The 26819-nt window shown below is 39.1% G+C and overlaps 1 protein-coding gene across 6 annotated transcripts in view; it reads right to left on the reverse strand.

Annotated features, from left to right (window-relative positions):
- CTNNA2 (catenin alpha 2) overlaps nt 1–26819 on the reverse strand; it is a 637223-nt gene that overhangs the window by 95255 nt on the left and 515149 nt on the right. For all 6 annotated transcript variants that reach the window (XM_042467966.1, XM_042467967.1, XM_042467968.1 and 3 more), the window contains one exon: nt 16–108. In XM_042467966.1, coding sequence (XP_042323900.1) covers nt 16–108 — 93 coding nt within the window. The remainder of the gene's footprint in view (nt 1–15; nt 109–26819) is intronic.

Raw genomic sequence — 26819 nt, forward strand, 5'->3', positions numbered from 1 at the left:
ACAGATATAGCTTACCTGCGGGCAAAGACTATCAATCTGGGTTGCTGCCATACGGACTAATTTTACACCTTCTTCATTATTGGAAATGGAGCAGGCCAAATTGGCAACCTGCAATTAAAACCAGTAGAATAAGAATTAGGTTTGCAGGAAACAGGGATTCCTATTCCATCTTTTTTTTAATGGAATCATGTCAGGGGATGGGGAGACCCATAATTGCATCTTAAATATCTTGGCTTTTTTGTTAGCTTTTATAAATTGACATAATGAGCTTTCCAAAGTGTGAATAACATCAAAACATGGCAGAGGCCTAAATTTTCTAACTTTGAATCCCAATTACAATAGATTTACTGAACCAACCATGGATTCAGTAAATCTACTGTAGTTGAGATTTGCAACTGGATTTAGGGCAAAGTTTATTTTATGGTGTTTGTTTTTATTCTTGGTTGCAGGGAGGAACAGGGAGGACAGGTTGCTGAATGATACCAAAGAATGATTGTAAATGATGAGTTATGCCAGGCCATCTATTTGTCTAATATAAATTTCTTATGACTTTCATCTGCTTCCCTTTTGGAATTTTGACTTTTCAAATGGGTAGTGAAACTTGGAGAGCAGCTAAACATTTCACCAAAGTTTGGCGTGTCTCGCAAAATTTCCTACTGAGTTATCTGAAACAGGACAACAGGACAACACAACTTTGACAATAACAAAAAACACAATTTTATGGCAGCCACCGCAATCTCTCAGTGAGCTATGGCTGCTACAGAAAACTCAGGCCTGTTACAGACAGGCCAAAATAAAGCTGCTTCGAGTCACTTTGGAGGTATGGTATTTCAATGATGCATGCATTCTAAGAGGCTAAAAGCCGCACCAAAGCCATGCGCCAGTTCTAAGGACTGGAATGCAGCTTTGGTGCGGCTTTTGGACTCTTAGGACGCATGCATCATTGAAATACCATACCTCCAAAGTGACTCGAAGCAGCTTTATTTTGGCCTGTCTGTAACAGGCCTCAGTCTTTCTTTTTATGATGATAGATGCTGGGGGGCATGATCAACAGGGCCATTTTTGTGGTCCCCATGGAACCTCAGGGTCATTTTTAGTATTTCCCCCCCCAAATTTTTGCCCTCGAATGCCCTGTAGAGGCTATGAGGGGTTCTGTTTCAGGATAGTTCACATCAAATTTAAGAAATGTTTAACTTTCTCAAGCTTCCCAGGAATCAAAGGAGGAGGAACATATACTGCTATGGTATGCTATGTTGACCTTAGACTCGCAGTAACTTATCATCCCATTCCTCTACAAACATATTCTATCTTTTTCACTAATACTGGCATATGGGCTGTTGTACTGGTAGTGAAGGAGGGTTCCTGTTAAGTAGTGTCGTCTTCCATGAATCACTTCCTCTTCAGCTAACTGAAGACCAGCCTCTACCTTACTCTGTAGTTCATAAATTATTATGTGTGTTTTTAAAAAAAAATCACAAGATTCTCTGTGTATCAAATGGATGATCAACTATCTCTCTTCCCCTTTATTAACCAGAATAGCAGCAAACACACTATCTGCTAAAATGTTTGTTGTTTAGACCTCATCCAGTTGTGAAATCATGGAGACCTGATCTCATAACCTCTCATGATGTTCATTTGGTGACCTTTCTAGATGCTGTGTTATCCTTTTAGCACAGATAAATCCTCATTTTGAATAGCATTTTGTCAGAAAGCATTTGTACAATAAAGATAGTAGGGTCTGTAAAATAGTGTTGGAGTTAGACACAGTGCCTAGGACTTGACAAACACTGGAGCAGCAGGAATGGATAATTATAGGAAGCAACAGGAAATAGCTGCAAACATAGTTCCATGAACGGTTACAGATTTCCTTTTGGAAGGAACTTTATAGCAGTTTAACGGACACACAAATGGATTACCTTCTCACACTCCTTTGTAAATAAGTAAATAAATAAAAGATCATTCCGAAAAGCATTTGTCTTTTAACATTTTTTGAAGGCACTGACCCAAGAGAAGAATCCATAAACCAGAAATCCCTGGGTAAAATTGTAAAAGGTTCCCTTATTGTTAATCTCTGGGGTGAATGCTAGATTTGGACTTATAGCAACTGTAATCAACCTTTTCACCTGCCACCAGGTGTTGTGATGTACCCCCTTCCCCAAATATTTGCAACACAGAGGCTATCATACTTCGGACATATCATGAAACATCACTCATTGGAAAGAAAAGATAATGCTCAGTGAAGTGCAAGGCAGTAGGAAGAAAGGAGACATTTCTGATTAATTGGCTCAAGCAGTTCTGAGTTTCCAAGACCAGACCAGAACTGTTGATGGTCAAAGATCTTGGAAGTCTTTCATTCATAGGGTGTTGCCGATGTACACGCAAAATTCAACAACAATAGCAACAACAGTAGCATAAACTTGGCTTGAATACTTTTTAAAACTGAAGTCATTAACAAGCAAATTAAAAGCAATAACAACAAAAAAGAGGACTGGGTGAGTATGAATAAAGCCAAGTTTGTCTTGGATCTCTGTACAGTTCCCTGCCTCCAACTTCTAATGCTCTATTAAAACAAACAAGCATTTAATAACGTTCCATTTTAGTCTGTTTGTGTTTAAAATTATGCCTAGAGGCAAAGCTACCAGTTGGAAGAGATTCATGAATTAGTTCAAATGCCCCTGTTTCTCTCTGCCATTCCTTTGGTCTCCCCTTGTGGCATTAATCTGTTCCTGTTTCCAATGCACAGCACTGTATAAGCCCTGATCCATCTGTTCAACTAGCCTTCTACCCCCCCCCCCCCCCAATTTCAATTTGCTGTGGCTTGCCTGTATCTCTGTGTCAAACCCAATGGAAGCAACAACCACTCCGGGCAAGACGAAAAGCCTTCTGGATATACCCCACTCTTGATTGAAATGTGAGGGATCTTGTTTTTATTTCAAGGGGAGACAAATGAATTGCCCTTTTCACTAACAGCCTCTGAGCACTCGTGTCAGAAATGCTCCTTTAAGATGACACCCTCCAGCTGATTTGCTATGTTTGCTAGTCAGCTGCTGTTTTGCATGCATCAAACGATACTCCTAATCTTCATTAAAGAAGCCCCAAAAGCTACAGCAAAACAGTAATTATAATGCAAAGGCAGGAATAAAATTCAGATTCTTCAGCTCAAGTACAGAGTTCAGGATTATAGGCCTCAGAACACTAGCAGGGAATATTAAAATTCAGATTAAAAAAGGGCCTTCTCATATTACAAAATAAGCCATCTTTCAAGCTTCCTTTCCCCCCCTTTTATGATCATCAAGATGAAAGAACTGTCCTAGGGCTCAAAAAGCACTATATATCTTACCTCCTCCCAGGTAAACTGGATATAATCTGAAAGCCATTTTAATGGCATCATAATAGGTACCTTGAAATGGCAATAGAACCATCAAGTTGGCAGCACACTAATAGAATCGAAGCTCTCTTTTTCATCACCACTGGGTGATCTCTAACTCTGCTTTCTTCATATGAAGGGGGGAAATTGTATCTTTAATCCAATTGTGATTAAATACAACTTCAAATGCTGCCCCATGCCTTAGCTTGCTTCCATTCTCCACTCTGCTCCAAATGAAGCAAAATGTCATTAATGCTGATTGAATTAGGCTGAGGAATTTGGTTTTAGAAAGATATTAATATAGGTATGGGGAGAGGAAGAGAGCCATAAGAGAAGGCACATAAAATATATATTCATGGTATTCTCGATTCAGCGAGGAGCCAAGTGATGGAGAATCCCACATGTAGGTTGTTTGTCACATCTTAATGGAAATCTACCACATTCTGTAATTGGCAAACAGGGAATTGCAGAACATTGAAAGAGTTCACAATAAAATATATGACAGAGATTTTGTTCATTTGAGACAAGTAATGATGATCATGTGGGGTACACACCTCTCTTGTATTGGGGTGTATACACAAAATGAAGTCAAAGCACTGCAGATTATTGATAGAAAGACTATTTGCTGTTGTTTCCTGGCTGAAAACCAAATGGACAGAAATAATTTCCATTTTTTCTCCCTGCTGCAGATAAAATGTTTATTTCTAAGCAATTCTTGCCCACTATTTCCACATCTTTGTTTTAGTAAATTATTATGTGTCGGAAAGGATATGGTTTTGTGTGTGTGTGTGTGTGTGTTTTGGTGTCTTAGCTGCACCAGAGAGATTAGAAGGAGAATGTGGCATCTTGGATTTGGGTATAATACACTCTACAGAGGGTCCATGTTCTGGTCTGGAGGAGTACCTCATCCTGAAGTAATAAGATGAACTCTTCACTGAATTCTTACTACCATACTAACACTACTTCCAGGCTGAGTTTGTAATAGCTTGTACTTTAAGAGTTCAAAAATGATAAAAGCAAGAAACACCAGAACCGAAGAGGCATCTGAAATCCAAAGTCTAAGATTCACACTAGCTTTGAATCAACATACATCAACCACCGAGTCTCCATGTTCCTTTTATAATCATTAGCCACTGGAGGGTATCTTTTGTTAAAGTTGCCTTAGATGGGGGGGGGGACTGTTTCCTACTGCAGCCCAAATGAAGAGTGCCCCTCCTACATAAATCCTCCCCCTTATTTGCACAATGCAAAGTTTAACACAACATCCCAACCAGAAGTCTGTGACACTGTGAGTTCAGCATTTGATTTCACCTGACTCCTATCTTCTCAACATCTTTCCTCAATGTAATAAATTAGGTTTGAATTTTCACACTGCAAGATACCTGAAGCTTATGTGAATGGTGCCAAGAAGCCGTTTGTCTTCTGTATCCTTTTGCGAATTAACAATTGTTGGCTGTGATTTTTTTAACAACAAAAAATATATTGTTCCATGGACTTGGCTTTTCTTGCTGAATCAGCTGTCCAGTTGCAGAGCGAATCTTCGTGACCTTCTAATAAAAGCTGTTCAATCAGTCCTACAAAAAGTACATCTTTAGCCACTTGAGCCATGCAGTGACTGTTAATGTAGAGCCTTGTTCAGACTAAGTGACATGGGCTCCAAAATAAAGAGAAGCAGTAGTAGCAGTGTGTTCTTATTGCTCTGCTTCAGAACGGGTGTGGATAATTTACACCCATGGGTTGTTTATGCAGAAACACACACACACACACACCTGCTGTTTTGCAACTGGCGAACATTGGATAAGTAAAATGTCTGATGTAAAAAGGTTATCTGTGGAAGTATTCAAAACCTAAAGGACATCCTTATTTTCCCAGACGTTTCTTGTGGCCAAGATCCTCTGTTAGACTTGCACAGCGTAAATGTTTGCATGTGCTACACAACTCGTGTGTTGAATGGTAACACTGTACAGATGCAAGTGCAACCAAAGGTGGAATGGAATGTATGGCTAAAGGATTGTTACCACAAATTTCAGCAGGGACACTTTACCCAAGAATTGGCATCTATATAACAACAGCAACAACATTTATTTAGAACACCCATTTCACCAAAAGGTGGAACATCAAACATATATAATCAAAAACAGATGATAAAAAATAGCACTATAAAATGCTAAAATAATAAAATAATACACTAATGCACTTAAAACAAAATCCTTATCTATCGCTACCCAACTCAGACACTTTAGGCACATTCAGCAACTTAGTGCAGCAAATCAAAGAGGAAGGTCTTCAACTCTTTATGAAAGTGGGTAAGATCCAAAGGAAGACTATTCCACAAATGCAGACGCAGATCCATAAAGGCTCATAGCCTTGAGAGAGCTGTGCACATTGGTGGAACTGACAATAATAATTTGTCTGTAGATCTTAAATTCTTACATGGTAGAATACTGGCTGAGCTGCCAAGTACTGGGAGGTTAAAGCATAGGGGCCTAAATATCAGGATCAAAAGTGTGTAATGAGGCCTGGACTGAACTGGTAGCCAGAGAAAGGATCTACAAGGGGAAGAGGAGTGAGTGTCTGGGGAGGTTTAAGACATGAAACAGTCCTGATACACTGTAGGGGAACAGTGAGGTAAGGGTACTTAAAGATTAATTTCCCTTCCATAACCCGCCTTGGTTTATTTTAGGATTCAAACCATTCTTCAGCTACCATAGAGGAGGTAACATATGCTATGTGCTTTAGATGCTTCCTGGAGACAGGATTTAATATCTTTTAAATGTTCTATATATATTTGGCCATCCACATCCATGGATTTTGCATCCATGGATTCAACCATCCATGGCTTGAAAATATGCAGAAAATAAATTTCAAAAAACAAACTTTGATTTCACCATTTTATATAAAGGACCACCATTTTACTACACAATTGTATATCATGGGACTTCATCATCTATGGGGGAGTCTGGAACCAAACCCGAAGGGATACTGAAAGCCACTGTATTTTATTATTTCACATTGCTTTGTTGTTGTTTTATGGTAAGCAATCTAGAAACTAGGTTAAATAAAAACTAAGTAAATTATTTGAACAAGAATGAAAAAAGTAAGCAATGTTATATGTTGAATTTTTTTTCACCCTTGTGAAAATACGAAAAAAAACCAACTGCTTTTTCCTGCACAAAAAGTTGTATTTTGCATATAAATGTATCCTCCATAAGGGTCTATCTTCTAGAAAGATGTTATATTTTGTATAAAACATTATATTTTGAGTAAAAATTTCACTTTGCTTAAATAAAACCTTCACATGATTTTTGCAAAAATGTTTTTAAAATATGGGGAAAAAAATCATTCATCTGAAAACACCAACATTCTCACAATTAAAACCCTCAAGCAGAAAAGAAAAACATTCAAAGGTTTTCATTTTTGCATGTGAAAACAAACCACTGATATTTAAGCTCCTGTGCTTTAACAATCTGTAGACTTACATCCCTGGTACATCTTCTTTTGTTTTTGGTTAGATAAACTAACTTGACTACCCTTTTGGGAAATATAAAGTACTGTTAATTAGAACAGAACAAACTCTTTTAAACAACCAGAGTTACAACAATATATATATATATATATATATATATATATATATATATATATATATATATATTCTAGTATACCGAAAATCTGCAGAACATTTCTAAATTTTGCTAACAGCAGAGCTTGGGAAAGTTAATCCTTCTGGAGTACAAATTCCAGAATCTACTCCTCCCTAGCCAATCTAGTCACCGGAATTGTGGTCCAAATAAATAACTGCCAAGCTCTGACTAACACCTCCTTCGCGTACAGCGGCATGAGTAAGAGGAAGGCTGAAGCAGAAATAAAGGGATGACGATGCACCATACTTTCACCCCTTTTCTGTGTCTTATATCTTTTTGTTTGGCGTAGGCAATTAAGTAAGCGCAACCAGCTCATAGACATTGGGGGTGAAAACCTTCTCTGGATCAGATTTCCAACAGATTTTAGATTGGTGTATTGCATTTTACAGATTAAACATCTTTCCATGCAATTTGTCATGGCTCCCCTGCATTGTTCAAGATGATACTGAAGAACAGAGATTCCAATTTTGTATACAGATAACAGACAGATGAGCCATGCCTACTTTGCTTTTGCTGTCATTATGCAAGGGTGGGCTGTCCAACCAAGTGTTGTACTGTTGCGCTTAGCAGCCGTCAGACAGCGGCCACATTGCTCACTCTGCTTATGCAACAGTTCCAATATGGCAACTACAACGCTACTCCTCTCTTGGGAATATGGTAATTGTGCAATGTTGCAGTTCTAAGCTGTTCAATCATAAATTGGTTTATAATATGGTAAATTCCCAGTGAGATGCAGGATTCCTCATTTGTTAAACCTTGAGGGGTGTTTTTTGTTTGTTTGTTTGTTTGAATGACATACACTGAACAATTGTGGACGATGCTTAATGTATCATGCTTAATGGCATCACTAGGGGCTACTCCTTGTAATATCAACCTTGTGACATCACAAGTGACTCCTACCTAAGCACATTTAAATTATGCACGCATTTGATAATGAAGAGTAATTTCTGTCTCTGCCTGATTATGCCTGCAAACTGATATCCACTGGGATTCCTTATGAGTCAACACATGCAGACTTGTACTGTAAATGGTGGTGACAGGGGTAATAATATAGCAAATGTAGTCGGCTTCCATGTCCATGGATTTTGCATCCATGGATTCAACCAACCACAGTTTAAAAATATTTGGACAAAGAATTTCAAAAAACAAACCTTGCTGTTCTCCATTTTATAGAAGGGATTCCATTATATTACGTTACTACATATAATGGGATTTGAGCATCCACATATTTTGTATCCATGGGGGGTCCTGGAACAGAACCCCAGCAGATACTGAGGGCCCGCTGTAAAACACTGGTGTGGAACCTAAAGGGTCATATGTCAAAGGACAGGTAGCAGTGTTTTTTCCCAAGGAAAATTTTGATCTTTGACTGCCACTGACTGCCTCACGTACCATTGCCAGGTTTTACCCTCCATGGGCCAATCATAAAATTGTCCCATTTGCTCTCTCCTCAAACCATTCATTTTTATTGTATTGTATTACTTTAAAATCAATCAATCAAACAAATAAACAACCCATTTCCCCCCAGAACTGGCACTTGAGACAGCAAAAAATCACTTGCTGAACTTGTATAATCATCCAGAGTGCCAAGCAACTGGATAGGTCTCCATCTCCTCTGTTGCTTTTTTGCTGCAAATATTCTAGAAAGACATAGGACACATTTGTCACCAGTACTGGCTGGTAACTTCCATGTCTAGCATTCTCAGATCCCAGGATGACTCCTCTTCTGCAATCTGTAGGCAAGGGAAAGGAATCTCAGGGTATGAAAAATGTGTGCACCTGTACAAGTATTTACCCCATTTGTTATACATGGTGTTTTTTGTTTCAATGGCATACACTGTACAACTGTGGCTGATGCTTAATGCATCATGCTTCATGGCATCACCAGGAACTGTTCCTTGCAATATCAACCTTGTGACATCACTAGGGCCTATCCCTTACTTGAGGTGCCAGGCCTGACAGTTTCACAAATGGGTCATTTTGGGATAGGGGAAAAATGGTCCTCCAATTTATAATTTTATTGTAGCTGCAGATGGATTTCTTTGAGGCCAGTGTAACACTAGGACACTGGGAGACCAGGTTCAAATCCTGGCTCAGCCATGGAAACCCACTGGGTGACCTTGGTCAAGCCACTCTCTCTCAGCTTCAGAGGAAGAAGGGTAAATCCTTGCTGAAGAATTTGCCATGAAAATCCTACAATAGGTTCACCTTAGAGTCAAAATGACTTGAAGGCACACAGCAAACAAACAAAAGAGATGGGCTTGGGGTTTCCTCTTTTTGAGATGAACAGTTTGAGATCCCAAAGATTTAATCAGGCCCAAATTCAGAAAATTTTGCCTGTATCTCTCATGCAAAGATATCACATCTGGTTTTCTTTGGTGAGTTGAGCTACTAATGCCCCAAACGTGTCACTACAAACAAAACCCTATTCCTGTCAATGAGGATGAATGGGAGACTAACCTTGGAGGAGACACCAAGAAATCAATGTGATTGGTTTATTTCCTTGAGAAACATGGATAAACACTTTTTTACATTCTGGAGCTGCCCATTTATGCCTTTTTCACTCAACAGAAAGAAAATGCATAGAACAAGAGTGATGGAATTTTGTTCTACGCAAATGTCAGAGATGAATCCGCTGATCCATCTCTTTTCTCCTCTTTCCCCCAAAGCTTTGGGTTGGATTCTGATGTTCAATTTGAGACTTGAGTTTGAGTCTCTTCCACCTATTGTTCTGACAAGTCTTCATGCAAGCACAAGATATATATGCACCGTATTTAACACAAAACACCAAAAATATTTTGTCCAAAAACAAAACAAGAGGCTTAACTGGTCCCAATTTTTGGTGGGGGAGCAGCAAACTAACCATTCACACAAAGAGAGAGCACTTGCATTTGCAGAGAGAGTCATTTCTGAGGTGCTGACAAACATCTTCTCTCCTTTAACATCCTCCCCAATTATTTCCACCCCGTGCTGTGACATGACAAAGTAAGGATCAACTCTGTGTCAAACAGAGGCAGGTTTTTAAATAAACCCTCTGCTTCTTTTGATTTTGTTTTTACTTTTAATCTGGTGGGCGATTACTAGCAGCACTGTGTAAACAACATAATTCATTTAATTTGATTAATTCTCTTTAATAAACAGTGTGGGACACAGAGTAGTGTATGGGAGAAATTAATGTGCAGGATAGGAAAATAGCTGCTAAAGGTCTGTGGTACTTGTGGAGTGGAGATGAAGGATCTGTGGGCTTCACTATGTCTGCTGCCACATTGCAGAATTAATACAATTTGACACTGCTTTAACTGTCAGGGCCTCATCCTAAGGAATCCCTTTGTGGCACCAGACGTCTCTGACATAAGGCTAAACATGTCACAAAACTACAAATCTCAGAAGTTGATACAATGGGGCCATGACAATTAAAACAAAGTGAAACTGAATTAATTCTGCAGTATAGATGCAGCCTATGGGTTACACATCTAACTGCTTCTTTTACAGTGCACTACATCCTGCTTCCTGATCAGTAGAAACAAACCCATTCTTCACCAGGAGGATATTTTTTATTCAGCACCAAACCCAGGATAAAACCCTCTTGAAAAAGAGTGTTTTTTGTAATTTTTTTTCCAGAAAAATACAAAACAAAACCCTTAATATTTGCTCCAGATCACCCAGATAATGCTCCAAGTCACCACCTGTAAAATCCAGAGCTCTTTGTTGTGACATTGGGTGGCTATTCTCCCTACTGTGCTGCTAGGAGCTGCCATGGTGGCAGAACATTGCCCACTCTAAAGTCAGAGCAAGGCACCCAGCCACATGATCAATGCTGGGGGCCTCATTTTGGCCCCAGACAGAAGTGAGCCATGTTGGCAGCACCTAGCAGCACAGCAAAGTATATGTATGTGAACAGCCATTGGTGTCATAATGGAGGGCGCCAGGAAACAGGGGAGAGTCTGGGCAGTGCTAGGATACTCCTGGATGGTCCTAGGATATCCTGGCCCATGCAGACACCATCTAGGTCAGTGATGGTTGACACCTAGGGGCAACATGCAGCTCTCATCATGTTATGGTGGCACAAATATATATATATGTGTGTGTGTGTGTGTGTGTGTCTGTCTGTCTGTTTTATTTATTTTTTTAAAAAATAAAAAACAAAGATAATTGATTTTCATACAACTATAAGTATAGCAATAGCATTTACATTTCTATACCACTTAACAGTGAATTCAGCACTCTCTAAGGGCTATATAATCTGTAAGCCAATTGTCCCCAACAAGCTGGGTATTCATTTTACTGACCTCCGAAGGGATGAAAGGCTGAGTCAGCCTTGGCGCCCAGGGATCAAACTCACAACCTTGTGGCTTCAGTATTGGCGTTTAACCACTGCACCACCAGGGTTCCTTCATAACTGTTTTTGGACAAACAGCCACATTGCCCTTTTAAACTGGAACTTCTGTTTTTGATTTTGGCCACTTTTAGGCATCAGAGCAATGATGGTGGGATGTCTACCAGGTTTGTAATGGGTTTGGCCCAGTGTGGGTGGCCACCGATGTCGCCAATCTTGGGACAGGTAGCCCCAGACTTACCAGCCAGTGGAGACAAGGGCCTAGAGATTCTGTATCTGCTGTGTTCACATTCCCTTGGTCACTTTGCCTGCCCCTTTTCTTTGGATCCCTAAACCATATTCTGATACGTAAGTTACAAAAGGTAAACATAAAATAAGAATTTCAGATTAATTCCTTTTATGTTTCAGCAATAAACTCTTTATTTGTTTATTTTGCAGCCGAAAAAAGAATACATCCATTACGGAGAAAAATGCAATAATTTTGCATGGACTTTTGCTATTGCGGCATTAATCACTGAACAGACTGAACTTATATGCCTAAATTATAGAGTTCTCTGATTTAAAGTCTGCATTTTTCTGCTCTCGGACTACAGTTTAATCTTTATTACGAACCTAACTAAACTGTACAAATTTTCAACTGTGCAGTAAACCAAACCATATGGTCTATCTGATTAAGAGCTGCAATGAGGATAATATCGCTGATTAGGCCTCACATATTATCCTGGTCTTTGGAGATTTGCAGTTTAACTCATGAAAGCAGATTACCTTTTTCAAAGGAGCATTATTAGCTCATAAATACATAAGCCCTTTTGCACATAATTTTGCAGTCTTTTCTCTCCATTTCAAAGCCCTCTGATTAGATGGCTTTTCCCCCTGCAGTGCTTAAACAAGCAAATTAAAAAAATTCAAAATATTTCAGAGGAGTAATATACAATTTTCATAATGATTTCCTAATAACAGAAAGTAATATTTTCGGCAACTAACTCTATTCAGCACAAAATAGGAAAAGAAACACTAATTGGCTGAGAGAGAGAGAGAGAAAGAGAGAAAGAGAGAGGTAGGGAGTCAAATTATGAAAAATTGCAAATGGGGTTAAAAGAAAGGAAAGGATGTTCTGCTAAGAGATTCATTTGCTAGTGCAAATTGAATATTGTCCCTAATTGTACTTCAAGATATTGCTGATTCTAATCAATCTCTATATTTAACAATATTTAACAATCTACCTGCCTGGTGATGAATGAATTCCATACAGGTAACTAAGTGTAATGTTTGGAATTTCAGATGAATGCTCTCTCTCTCTTTCTCTTTTTTAACTATAACTGATTATCTGTTTTATTTTGTATTTTGTGTTTGTGAGTGTGGCTTTTTTTTTTTTTTTGCATTAAAATTTATTACTGTATTTTATTATAGCTATTCCAGTATTGTATTTTAACATTATATTCCAGTATTGTATTTTAATATTTTTATTGTATTTTAGTATTGTATTCTATTACTGTATTTTAGTATTTTGTACTGAAGTAGTTATAAATGTTTTATTATGTTGTAAAGTGTACCTTGATGGCGCTATATGATTAATAATAATAATAATAATAATAACAATAACAACAATTAAACAATTAAACTGAACCTAACTTGAGACCCAGCATGGTCTAGTTTGGACTATGAATCTGGAGATTGAAACTTGTCATTGCTCCCTTGCCTGTGCAAACTCACTATCTTCTTCCATCTATATATTTTTGCAAGAGGATGACTTCTTTTTTGTCTTGGCTACTGCTCTTTGGAAACTGTTAAATGTAGCATGATATGTAAGAGGAACATATATTTAAGCAAAATGTTAACGCCTCTATTTTTAGGCACAATGGTTCTTATGTTAATGTAGTACTGAATGATTAAGGCTAAGTGGTGATATTTTCTTTCTGTTGAGGAAAACAAGGAAGGGATGTAATTTGAACCTTAAAATGTTAATGGTTAAACAAATGTAAGTTGTGCTGGTGGTGACGGATGATAGATTGGGAAAGCCTACACATTAAATGCCAAAGCAAATTTGCCAAATAATATCTTCTCTGAAATATATATATATATATATATATATATGCCCACTGAAGTACTTTTGTGTTTGTGTATATATTCTGACAATATGATAGTATGACTTGGACTTCATAAGTTATGGGACATGTTGAGTCTCCTTTTCTGGAATTCTGAAATCTGAAATACTCCAACAACCAAAAAAATTTTCGTTGATGGCTGCCATAGTGACCTCTTTGCTTTCTTAGTTCAATATACACAAACTCTGATTCATGCATGAAATTATTAAAACTATTGTATAAAATTGCCTCCAGGCTCTGTGAATAATGTGTCTATGAAACATAAATGAATTCTATTTTTAGATTTGGGTCCCATTTCAATGATATCTCACTATGTATATGTATACTGCATTATTTCTGTGATGTAGAGTCTGCCTGAGAGCCAATGTGGTGAAAGTGGTTTGTGCATTGGACTATGTCTCTGGAGACCAGGACTTGATACCTTCTTTGGCCACAGAAGCCCACTGGGTGACCTAGGGCAAGCCAGACCCTTTCAGCCCCAGAAAACCTAGTGATAGGGTCACCTTAGGGTTGCCATAAAAAGACGTGCAACAATAACAATAAAGCACATGAAGGGATTCCAAGCAAGTGGCAGCTTGCATTCTGGGATGACTGAAGGGGTAGGAATGGTAAACCTTGGTTTTTTTCCCCAATACCCAAAGAACGTTCAGAACAATGAATCAGTTTTTCATCCTGTAGCTTTGGGACACTTGAAAAAGATTTTTTTTTCCTTTAATGACAAAAATTGTACAGCTTTTCTACTAAATTATTTTAGAAGCTCCATAGCCTCCATTGGTCTGAGCCTGAGTTTCATTTCCTGCTGTGTAACCTTTGCCTTGTGCAACATTCAAACTGGCAAAGGTGGTGCATGAAAAAGACAGCAAGCATAGGTTTTTACAGCAAATCTGCACTGTTTTTCAAAGATCTGTGCGGAGAGTTTTCAAAAAACCGTGAAGGCTATCTTTTGCTGAAAACAACAACAAGAAAAACCCTGCTAGTTGCAGGGAATTTTTGACATGCCATTTTTCCTCCCACATGTTTCTCCAAACTTGGCTCCAATTGGGAAACTGGTGAATTTCTATTCAATCCTTAATGATGGGGTAGCCATGGTTTTTTCCAGGAAACTGTGAGGCAAATACTATGGAGGGATATTTATTTTCTTGCACTGTAGGGGAAGGGGGAACCCTACTGTAATTATCTGTAGTTATAATTATGGACAAAATAATATAGGAGGGAACTACTGTACATGCCTACTTTATAAATATTCTAACATTTTCCCCCTTTCCTTTTATTTTATTTTTGCAGTACAGCAAACCTGTGAACTTGAGCAATTAAACCCTGACTGACCAGATCTCTTTCTATTCCCACTGGGTTCTGCCTCTCAGCTGTTTGTTGGTTTCTGCGCTAACTCCACAGCTCCATTCCCTCCCTTAAAAGAGAAGGCCTTCAGTTTTGAATTGAAAAGTTGACAGCCAAATCATAGCACACATGTCACATAAACCTGCTCCCTTTCTCTTTTTCTTCCCTATTTACATACAGGCAGTGTGAGCACAAGACCTTGGTAACTGTAGGAAGCAAATGGAATAAATGGTGAAGACAGTCAAAGCAAGGCACATCCTCTGGGGCCACCTTTACAAATGATTTATAACGTATTAGAAAATAATTTTTACCATATTAGAAAAGAAAGAGCCAGTGCATGCAGAGAAGCTCAGACAACCAATGCAAATAGCATGACTCTCTCAGATGGGAGGGCAAGAAATCCCTTCCTGCTCTTACATTTGCATGTGCATTTACATGTTTGAAAGCCTGCTGCAAAGCATTATTTGCCTAGTCTAAATATTTTTATCCTGAATGTCCAATTCCCTCAATTTCACCCAGGCCTTTACTATATTTTTCATGCACATGAAGGAACAAATCCATGGGGAAGGCTCAAGTATGAATTAAACTATTTATTTAATGGCTCCTATTTTTCCTTCCTTGTGAGATTTTGCTGTAAAAAGAGGATGTTTTTATTGGAAGAAATCTGCTTCGTTGGCAAGCAGCAAAACATGAGCTCAGGCATTAGACCGACACTTGAAGGACTCATAGTTCAACTGCTGTATCCTAAGTACGACAATGGCTTATCCTAGTAGTTCTCAAATAGTAGGGCAGGATTCCCAGGAGGGTGAGAGAGTTGCTCAAGGGGGGCATGAAATTTGAAGGCTTTGATTCGTTCTCTTCCGCCTCTTCCCAACCTTTTTATGGGTAAACTTTGCACATGTATTGAGTTAAATACTGAATTTATTTAAATAAAACTGTTCTATTTTGAACTGTGTTGTTTTCTTATAAAATGTTAAAATATGAATAGAGATGAAAGTGCAAATGAAAATATGTACACAAAACATACAAACTATTTTTATTCATGTACTAGGCAAAATGGAGGGGGGGAGTTGATAGCAATAGCAGCTGCATTTATATACCGCTTCATACTAATACTTAGAGACTGCACTAAGCAGTCTCTAAATGATTTACAACTCTAAGCTAATTGCCCCCAACAAACAGTGTACTCATTTTAGTGACCTCAGAAGGATGTAAGATGGGAAGAAGACCAACAGGACTGGTGTGAGACTGAAGAAGAAAAACGCTGCCCAACAAATTCACAGTGTGTTCTGCTTTTCCTCCTCCTCATTTCCTCTAAGGGGGATGGATTTAACAATTGATTGATTTTAATTCCTGCTCCCTCTCCTTGTATATTATTTGCACAGTTGCTTATTTGTCTAGCTACAACCGGGATTTATTTAGTTATCAAGGGTCAGTGCACATGTAACGTGTTTTATAAAGTGATATTGAACAGGGAGAAAACTGCATTCGAATGATACCTGAATAATAATAAGCAGCCAGCCACCGGAGGAGAAAGTTCGGATTCCTTCTGGTGGCTGACATGCTGTTGTTTGGTTTTCTGTCAGGAACAAAGCTCGTTTATTTATCTTAACTTTCCCTGCTCTATAATTACTTTTAAAAAAATGTTGTCCAATTCTTGATGGAAGACACCAGGATGACAACCAGCTGGCAGCTAACATGGCAGGAGTACAAACATTGGTACTGATCTGACAGTTTGTGGCTGAACTACGCTCATGATGTGCTTTCGTCCACAGACAGGTATCCCCATGGGCAATGCACTAAAAACAAAAAGCCCAGGTCTCTGGACCTTGTGGGATTTTGAGACGATCACTTTCTTTCTCATAGTCCAGCACTTACAGTCCTTCTAAGAGTCATGGATGAAATAGCCATAACCTTGTCGAGGTGGAGTTAGAGAGTGTTGGATGTAAAGCAGGTAAGTGGAAGTAAAGCAGAAGGCAGTAGCAGAGGTCCACATTACAGGTGGATTGATTCAATATTCAGTAGGCCCTATATATCCATGGATTGTTTCTTCACGGATTCAACCTTCCATGTCCTGAAAATATTTTTAAAAATATACAAATTCTAAAAAGAAAATCTTGATTTGGCCATTTAATATAAGGGATGACATTTTACTATGCCGTTGTATTTAATGGGACTTGATCATCAATGGATTTTGCTATCCATTGTGGGGTCCTGGAATCAAACCTAAACAGATCTGTTTTACTTTTTTCAAACTACAGGAAAAGAGATTCCACCTCAGCATTAGGAAGAAGTTCCTAAGAGTAAGAGCTGTTCAATAGTGGGACATGTTGCCTCAGAGAGTGATGGAGTCTTCTATTATGGGTTTTTTTTTTAAAGAGAGGCTGGGTGGCCATTTTATTGGGAGTCCTTAGATTGTGTATTCCTGCATGATGGGTGGGGGGGGGGGGGGGGGGGGTGGACTGGGTGGCCCCCTAGGTTTCTTTCAACTTTATTATTCTAGTCTTCTGTTTCTTCAGACTGTAGAAAACTTTCACCTTTTCGCCCCAATAGAGGATGCCACAGCCCTGAGGTTGCAAGACTGGAAAAGGGCTGTTGATGATTGGGGCTTATGGAAGTCTCTCATTTGCCATATATGAAGGCCAACTTGACAGCAAATAACAACAACAATGTAAAGCCAGAAGAGCCCGGGTGGCACAGTAGTTAAATGTCTATACTACAGCCACTCATTCACAAACCACAAGGTTATGAGTTCAGTACCAGCCAGGGGCTGAAGCTCGACTCAGGCTTGCATCCTTCTGAGATCACCTAAATGAGTGCCCAGCTTGTTGGGGACAATTAGCTTACACATTGTAAACTGCTTAGGGAGTGCTTAAGTGCACTGATAAGCAGTATAGAAATGTACTTGCTATTGTTATTGCTTGCTAGAGCTGAATTCACATCTTACATTGTTGAACCTATCTCTCAGCCTAGCCTAATTCCCAGGGATGCTATGAGGATAAGAAGCTTGGATGCCAAACTGTGCTTTTTAGAGGAAGTGAGGAAAATAAAAAATACAGTGGGACCTTGGTATCCACGCAGGTTCTGTTCCAGACCTCCCACGGCTACAAAAAGCCATGGATGTTCAAGTCCTGTTGTCCCCAATGGCAGTGCATTCATGTGGTTGCACCATTATTAGGGACAATGAGACTTCAGTGAAGTCCCGTTGTCCTTAACAGTGGCACAGCCACGTACATATGCCGCTATTGGGGACAACAGGGCTTGCCATCCAGGGATGCTGACATTCGCAGCTTGAAAGTCCAGGGATACCGAGGTCCCACTGTATATAATAAATAAATATGAGAAAGGGTAGGAATTTGTTAAAAGGTCCGTTTTTGTCTGTCTACAGTTTTTTCACACAGACTGACTTCCCAATTTACTGCCTGCTTCCATGAAACTACTATTCACTTGGATAAAAGACAGGATAAAGGCACTCCAATATGACTACGAGCAGTTGGATAGTAGGAATAAAACCAATAAAATAGAATGCAAACAAGAAGTAAACATAGATCTGTCCCAAAGTGCCTAACTATGGAAATGTCTTCCCAGTTCAGCCATGACACCCACTGGGTGACCTTAGGCAAGTCGCATGCTCTCAGCCTCAGGGAATGGCAATGGCAAAACTCCTCGGAACAAATTTTACCAAGAAAACCCCATGATAGGTTCGACGAAGCTGGAAACAACTTGGAGGCACAGAATAACAAATGTGTGGGGTGAGGGGATACAGCCCTCTAGTATTTCTGGGGAGACAATTGTGGTTTCCAACTCTTCCCCTCTGGTCTATGGGAAAGCAAAACTGGATGTTGCCCTTTCTTGCTGTAAAGAGAGCATCCCAACTTGGAATAAATACTCATGGTTCAACCAAACTGTAGGATTTCCTGCATGGCAGGGGGTTGGACTGGATGGCCCGTGCGGTCTCTTCCAACTCTATGATTCTATGATTGTTAGGAGAAGGTAGCAACAGGGCTCCCCATAAATGTGTAGAGCATGTGGGCCAGCAAACTGCAATACAGCATGCTTGGTGCTTTGGTGCGATGTCACGAGGGGTTACTCAATGCCACATAATGCCACAGATAAGTCAATTTTAAAACCCCACATCAACACAGCCTAAGTCATAATTATTCTATTAAAGACTAGAACAATTTGTGAGGATTTGCAAGGACTATTCTCTTTTCTTCCCTCCTCGTTCACCTGCTGGCATCAGGGCCATTTTCAAATTAACTAAGATAATCATCTCTCTGTAATAAGCACCGCCATCACGTCTGTCGTTATCAAGCAATTTTGTTCTTTAATGAGCACCATCCCAAGCCCACACTAACAAGCAGAATGTCATATAATTAACTGGTCTAATTTTTTGGAGAATATGTTAACTCAACAATGCTGTTTCGCGTCTCTGCTGCACAGGGAGTTGTACTTTATGTCAAAAATATTAATTACTGACAGAAATGAAGGACTGAACGGCAAATTATGGAACTACAGATTAGAATTGTGCATTGAAATAGACCCAAAGTCATATATTCCATGGGTAGTTCTCAGACGATGCTTTGTAGCTGGAGCAAGTTATGTGAATACCGCAGATGCACAAACACACATGGTTCCAATGAATCTTCTGTCCTGCTCCATTAGAGCTGTCATTAGTATTTTTAGCTACAGCAAAATTTAAAACCATTTTGAAGATCCACTGCATCTGATTCTATAGAGAAACTTCACTGGAGACATAGGCTGCATCCACACTGTAGAAATAATGTAGTTCGACACCACTTTAATTGTCATGGCTCAGTTCTATGGAAATCTGTGAACTGTAGTTTTGTGAAACATTTAGACTTCTCTGTCAAAGTGTTCAGGTGCCACAGCAAACTACAATTCCCAGAATTCCAAGGCATTGAGCCATGGCAGTTACAGTGGTGTCAAACCGGATACTTTCTGCAGTGCAGATGCAGCCTAAGAGGGTTTTGATAAGGCACCATCTCCATATTTTGAAAACTACCTGTTTAAATGATAATGTGATTTTGCAGCTCTTTGTATAGCCAAAAGTTCTAGTTTACCCTTAGTCAGAATTTGGAAAATTACTTTTTGAAATGGATTTCCCTGTGTAACTTGTTAGAAAGACCCAATCCATAAATGATTACTGGTACCACAAGAATCCCACCCCCCAATACAGTCACTTGTTGCATTATGTGCTACTTTTGGGATAGGTGAATCTATCAAACAAGTATGGCTAAAAACTGAAAAGAATACTTTTTTGTACCCCACCAGGGCTTCCACCAATATTTTTACCTACAGCAAAATTAAAAACAAGCTGGAAGTTCTTCTGCATCTGATTCTATAAAGAAACTTATGTGGAGACTGATAGAGTTCTGATAAGGTCCCATCTTCATATTTTAAAACTATCTGGTTAAACGATTGAGCCGTTTTGCAGCTCTAGGTACATTATTCAAGAGTTTTAGTTTATCCTGATTAGGAAACTAGAAATCTATTTTTGGAAAGAATTTATTGTGTAAAAGGTTAGAAAGCCCTAACTTGTTGGTATCATAAGATTCCCCCACAACAATCAGTAAAGTAACTTGTGGAGGAAACCATTTAAAAAGTTTGCTTAAAAATTGGGGGAGGGAATGCCTTAAAATGGCCCACAAAAGCATTTTGCTTGCAAAGTGTAATAAGCAAAAGGGGGGAAAAAGAAACATTACATATTATACCAAAAGTAATAATGGCACCAAGCAGTATGAATTTTTTTATTATTGTTGCTACACTCTTGTTATCGGCGTAATTTAAAATCATCTCTTTTATGCATTATTTCCCATTCCTCAATGTCTTAATGATTTCAGTCTCTCTCATTCTTTTTCATTTTTTAAAAATATATGATTTACTTATACATAATACATAGCTGCTTACATAACATAGGATGTATTATATACCTATCAAGATATTCCAGCCTCCTTTCACATAATACAATGTAGGTTTGTTTCACACATGAATAAATGGCAATGAAAAGAATTTCTAGAAGAGTTAAATTACCTGAATTGGAAAGATGAGGCACAAGAAAAGACGATTTGAGTAGTGATAGTTCTAGAGTCATCCCCAATCCTAGGAGCCCTCCAAATTCCTTGCTGTTGGGAATTGTGAAAGATAGTTCTGGATCTCTTAAGCAGATAAATCAAACTGGCAAGGCAGGAGCTGCACAACAACCAGTCCCACACCCACCTTCCATGGGGTTTAGCAGAGAGAGAGAAAGTTTAGTCTTCTTTGTAAAATATGTAACAGTAGAACATGGCTACATAGCCCGAAAAACCCACAAAAAACTATGTAACAGTAGCCTTTTGTGCACACACACACACCATCTACAAAGCTAAATGAATAGATGAATGGAGAAGAGAGAGAGAGAGGAAATGTTTGCAGAACTGAATGAAGCTGGAAGAGGGAGGATTTTCTTTGTGGGGAGGGGAAGAAATAGGAAGTTAGTATAAATATATATTATGTGTCTAACTTTTCAGAGAATAACATACAAACTAGCAGGTATAGGTTTTTGTGTTTTTTTCAGGCTATGAAGCCGTGTTCTAGAAGAGCTTTTTCCTGACGTTTCACCAGCAGCTGTGGTTGGCATCTTCAGAGAATGTTGGCATGGGAGAGAGTGGGCTAAATATACTGTTGGTTGAGAGCAATTTGTATGTTATTCTGTGTATCGTTCTGTTGTTGAATGGCAAGGCCTCAGGCTGTCTATTTAATGAATGATCCACTGTCTGCTGGAAAACCTTCCTGATCCAGAGTGGTTTTCATTTGCCTGGGCTGGATCTTGATTTTAATGTTTTTTAGGACTGGTAGCCAAACTTTGTTTACTTTAAGGGTTTCTTCTTTTCTATTGAAGTTGTCTAGATGTTTATGGATTTCAATGGCTTCCCTTTGCATTATGACCTGATAGTTGTTGGCATGGTCCAGAATTTCAGTGTTTTCAAACAGCACTGAAATCCATAAACCACTGAATGGGGAAACACTGCACAAAATAAGTAAACTGAGCAAACAGATGTGCCAAGCAGGGGAAATCATGTGGATTTTCCCCAGTTTAGAAGCAAAACATGAACTCTCACAACATGATGCAAAACAAGGATAGGAAGAAAACACAGACAAGATTTGGAGAAATTCAACAAGAGCAAAACTTGGAGCTTCTCACATCCCAGCTCTGATGCAAAAGGGTCACAACAAATGACTGCCAGAAGGTGAAGGGTTACAAATAATTTCCTTTCAACACAGATATTTTTAATCTTACTTCTGCATGTTAAAATGAACTCATTTGCTTTCTAGGCCGATAAAAGTATGCTATTCTTCAGGAATTCTCATGCGATTCTTATCAGTTGATTACTCTCTGTTGTCAAAAGGTTTTGCTATTTCCCTTTGTCTTTTAGTAAAATCCCAGAATTCAAACCAAAAGAAGCCGGAGGGAAGCTTCTCCCTTCACACTGCCTCAGTCTGATTCTCATACGTATTGGTTTTTATCAGCCAGAAAGGTTTAAGGTTATCTGCAGGAATGGCTGGGAAAATGGTATTACTTTCTCTTCCTCTGACATTTGGATGTGTAATTGGATGAACATTTGTTCTGTTTTGTTTGACTGTAGACCTATGGCTAATAATTCCAATTTAGCTTGAGACGGTCAGACACATATTTTTCATGTTCATATACTCAAAGCGTCTTGGTCCACTGCTCCCCTGACTCTTGATCCCCCTTGAGTCTCTCTCACCAATCCAACAAAAAGCAACAGTCCCTGTTTTATGTCATGTGAAGAACAGTACTCTCTTCCTTCCAATAGTCTGTCAGAAGTGAAGTCAAAGACTTTCATGGCTGGCACCCATAGTTTTTTGTGGGTTTTTCGGGCTATGTGGCCATGTTTTAGAAGAGTTTCTTCCTGATGTTTCATCAGCATCCCTGGCTGGCATCTTCTCTGAAATGCTGGTGAAATGTCAGGAATGAACTCTTATAGAACATGATCACATATCCTAAAAACCCCACAAAAAACTAAGTTGGCCAAAAGCTTTGGAAGGCTGAGAACCAAGGCTAGCTGGGTGTAGTCTACTATTTGTCCTCAAATCTGATAACCACATGTACACTGGGCCCTCCCCTTACGCTGGGGATCAGTTCCAGACACACACACTCCCGCGTAAGGAATAATCTGTGTATGCTCGTCCCCTTAGGGAACGATGGGGTGCGTACACACAGTGACATAGCAGTGCGTGCGCTACAGGCACACACGCCATTGTTTACATTGTCATGTGGCTTCCGCGTAAGCAGGAAGCTGCATATAGTGCGCCTGTATATGGTGCGGGCACACTGTATAACTGCTTGTGATATCAACAGTCACATACAGTCAGCCCTTCTTATACATGGATTCAAGCATCCAAGGTTTGAAAATGTTCAAAAAAAGTATAAATTTCAAATATTAAACCTTGATTTTCCATTTTTTATAAGGGACATCATTTTGCTATGTCATTATATTTAATGGGACTTGAGCATCCACATATTTTGTTATCCATGGGGGATCTTGGAACCAAACCCCAGTGTATAACAAGGGTCCACTGTATTTATTTATTTGTAATCATACTTGACATTAATCCCTTATCATGCATCCTCCATTAATTTTTGTCTTGGAGTGATAAAACAGAACAATGTCATTATGTGTTCATTTTTCACCTGTTTATCTGTGTATTCTTTATTCATCTGAGTATAGTTGATGTTCTTATTCCATACTGAATAGAATTCACCTGCTCATTGAATGGAGCGGTGGCTAATTGCAATTGGCATAGCTCTCCTCCATCAGTTTCCTTAGTCTGTCTCTAAAGCTATGTAACCTAGTGCTATACATCACATTTTTTGTGTGAAGCTATTTTGTATTTGGGCATTGAATAAATAAGCTCTTTCTTTCATTGTCCCATCATGGCCCCTATCAATGAATTAAATGCCCCTAACCTAACATCCAATTGCTAGTCTCAACTAGAGTAGACCCACTGAACCAATTGCTGAATGGTACGTGAGCGGTATGTAAAGCCCGTTGCTTCAATGAATCTACTCTAGTTGGAAACAGTATTTGTATTCAGGCCATTGTTTTGAGAAGGAGGAAGAGGCAAAGAGAATGAATAATTTTGTTCTATTCAACTTCTCCAGATTGTTTCCATTAAATCAAGTTTCCATTTTCCCGCACAATAGCCACATAGATTGTCAAAGTTCAGGCCAGTGCTCTCTTTTGACTCTGAAAATGTTCACAAACATCCTGTGACATGAGAAAAGTTCAGCCAGTTGCTCAGATGGGGGTTACAAAAGGGACATCCAATTTTTGGCTTAAAATATTAAAAAGGAATCTTAGTTCTGTTCTAGAAACCAGCGATTGCCTTTTATCAACGGGAATGTTAGTCATCCGGCCTTCTTGATCTCCCTGGCTTGATAGCAATCCGCAGTGTCCTGCTGATCAATGTATTTATTGTTTTTATGTATGTATCTGAGAAACCATACCGTTTTAGGGATTTGAGGGATAGATGTTCATGATGAATAATTTCAGGGTAGTCAGGAACCCTGCTGAAAGGCAGAGGACTGGGGTGGATGGCAGTTGTGTCCTCTTCTGAAACTTACAATCCTTTGAACTGCAAGCCAAGTTCCTACTAATTTACTTCATAACAAGTGTTGTCTCTTGACAGCACAATAGGAATAACATAGTTGCTTTTAACTGTCACCCACATTCTTCATTCATTACCCCCTAGAATATTCCCTTCGTGCTTGGATTAGTGTCTTGCTGTTGCCAACAAAATTCAATGCACTGTCTAACATTTGAACAGAGGGCCCCATTTTATTGAAAATTTCCACCTATCTCTCCTTTAACTGACGCTCATTTGTGCTGCCCTGCCACTTTTTTCACTTTTATGTCGCTCTCTTGCTGCAAGATATGAGCCTATTTATCATGCAATTATCATCAGTTTCCTGACAGTTTGAGCATTTGCAGACATATTAAAGCATCCTTCCAATTTTGTATGTTGCCGCTATCATGAAATATGGGCTTCTGAAATGCTCAGTCATACTTAGCAAAAGTAATCACAGCCTCAGAGTCCAGCATGGTAGAAACACAAGAGGAGACTCCTCAACTCATATGAAATGCATGGGAATGACATTCAGTGTAGTATGCATTCCACTAGTGATGAATGTATAGATGTACTCCACTTTCTCCTGCATCCTTGCATCTTGCAGGATGGGGATAGAACTTGGAGCACATGTTGAGAACAGGTACAGTTATCGATTCATCTTCTGGACCTGTTATCAAGATGCCAAGCAACTATCTCATTGTGTCTCTTTCTCACACACATACAGAAACACAGGATCCTTTGGATGTTGAGACGTCACACTGAAACTTTACATGTGCCTTTATGATGATTTGATTTTCCAACTCAAGCATACCCACATTCTCTAGACTCAGTCAAGAGGGAGGTAACATGCAAAATACATGGTAATATGGTAGCTTTCTTTAAAAACCAAAATGTTAAAAATAATCATTCAAATACACACATACAAAATCTGTGATTTCCCTTTAGGTCAAAGCTATAGGACACCAGTCCAATATTTGGATCCATTTTCAGTGAGGTGAGAAATAATGCAAAAACACAATATTACATGATATTCAAAGGAAGGTTTCTGGAACACTGACACTTGTCTTTGTTTTCTTCTGTTTAGTTTGTAACATCTTGCCTGTTGAAGAAGCCAGTGGAGCTTCAAAAGCTTGCAACAAGAATATTGTGCATTTTGGTTGGCCAATAAAGGTATCACTGTTTGGTGGATTTTTGTTTGACATTTGTCTTGTTTTACTTAAGAATCCTCATTAGAAATAGCAGGGGGAGAGGAGCATGTAAGCCATAAACCAGAAGTGACTTGAAAGCACACCGACAAGCGTGTAAGGATCCTCTAATTTCATCCCTTTGACATTGATGTTTCCATCAGCCACAACATCCATTAAACCATGAGGTATTAACACCATTCATCACCATTCATGCATGATAATAGGAATTCCCCTGCCATTATCCAAAACTTTTCTTTCTGGGTAGCAAAGGGTTAAGTGAGATGAAGAGGCTCAATTACATTTAAATGAGATTCAGTGTCACAGGCAAGCTGGGTAGCAATTGCCAAAGAGATGGACAGTTGGCTTGAAGCGTAAACTTTCAAGATACTTCACAGCAGAGGTCATAAAAACCTGAGTGGCACCACAAGGCATAGGCTTCCAACAAAGAAACACCTGGAGTGAGAAGCTCCGATTTGGGAAGCTGGTGGAGACTGGACAACGGAGACCAGACTTCCGGCTACCCCATAATACCAGGAACTACAAATCCCATTTGAGCTATGAGTAGAATAGGGGAATGTAATAGCTAGTCACATCATGTTTTGGGGTTTATTTTCCTGATTTGGCTGAAAAGATCGAATCTGTCTGTAACTGTAATTTACAAGCCTGTACCTGAAGGAAGATGTCCTTAACAACAACAACAACAAACAACAACAAAAACAACACCATTTATTTATAACACCCTTTCCACCAATCTCTTTTTCATGCAGAGATTTGATATGAAGATTCCTTACTTGGACTAACCCCCTTTTCTTTAAATGTATTCTGTCTCTCTCACATTCTTCTTTCATATGCCTTGGCTTGGTCTAACCCTTTTCCAGGGCTGGGGGAAGGAAGGAAGCATCTCAGAGTCGGTGAAGTCCCAGCACTGTCCCACTGCATTGCTGAAGAGGGAGGATTCAAATCAAAGGGTAGTAGTGGCAAGTTCATTCAATAGGACAGATGCTCTCTGGAGGTTCCATTCAGCTCTTCAGGTGCAGGGAGAGGGGACCTCGGAAGCATCACAGCATGGATGACACTACTAAATAAGGCACCTAACACAGGATTTAAATGCATCTTGAGTCAATACCAAAAACCATGCAGACCCATAAGTAAGACCCACAGCATTCATACTCTCAGTAGAGTTACTTTTTT

The sequence above is a fragment of the Sceloporus undulatus genome, chromosome 5, assembly GCF_019175285.1.
Source record: "Sceloporus undulatus isolate JIND9_A2432 ecotype Alabama chromosome 5, SceUnd_v1.1, whole genome shotgun sequence".
Classification (NCBI taxonomy): Eukaryota; Metazoa; Chordata; class Lepidosauria; order Squamata; family Phrynosomatidae; genus Sceloporus; species Sceloporus undulatus.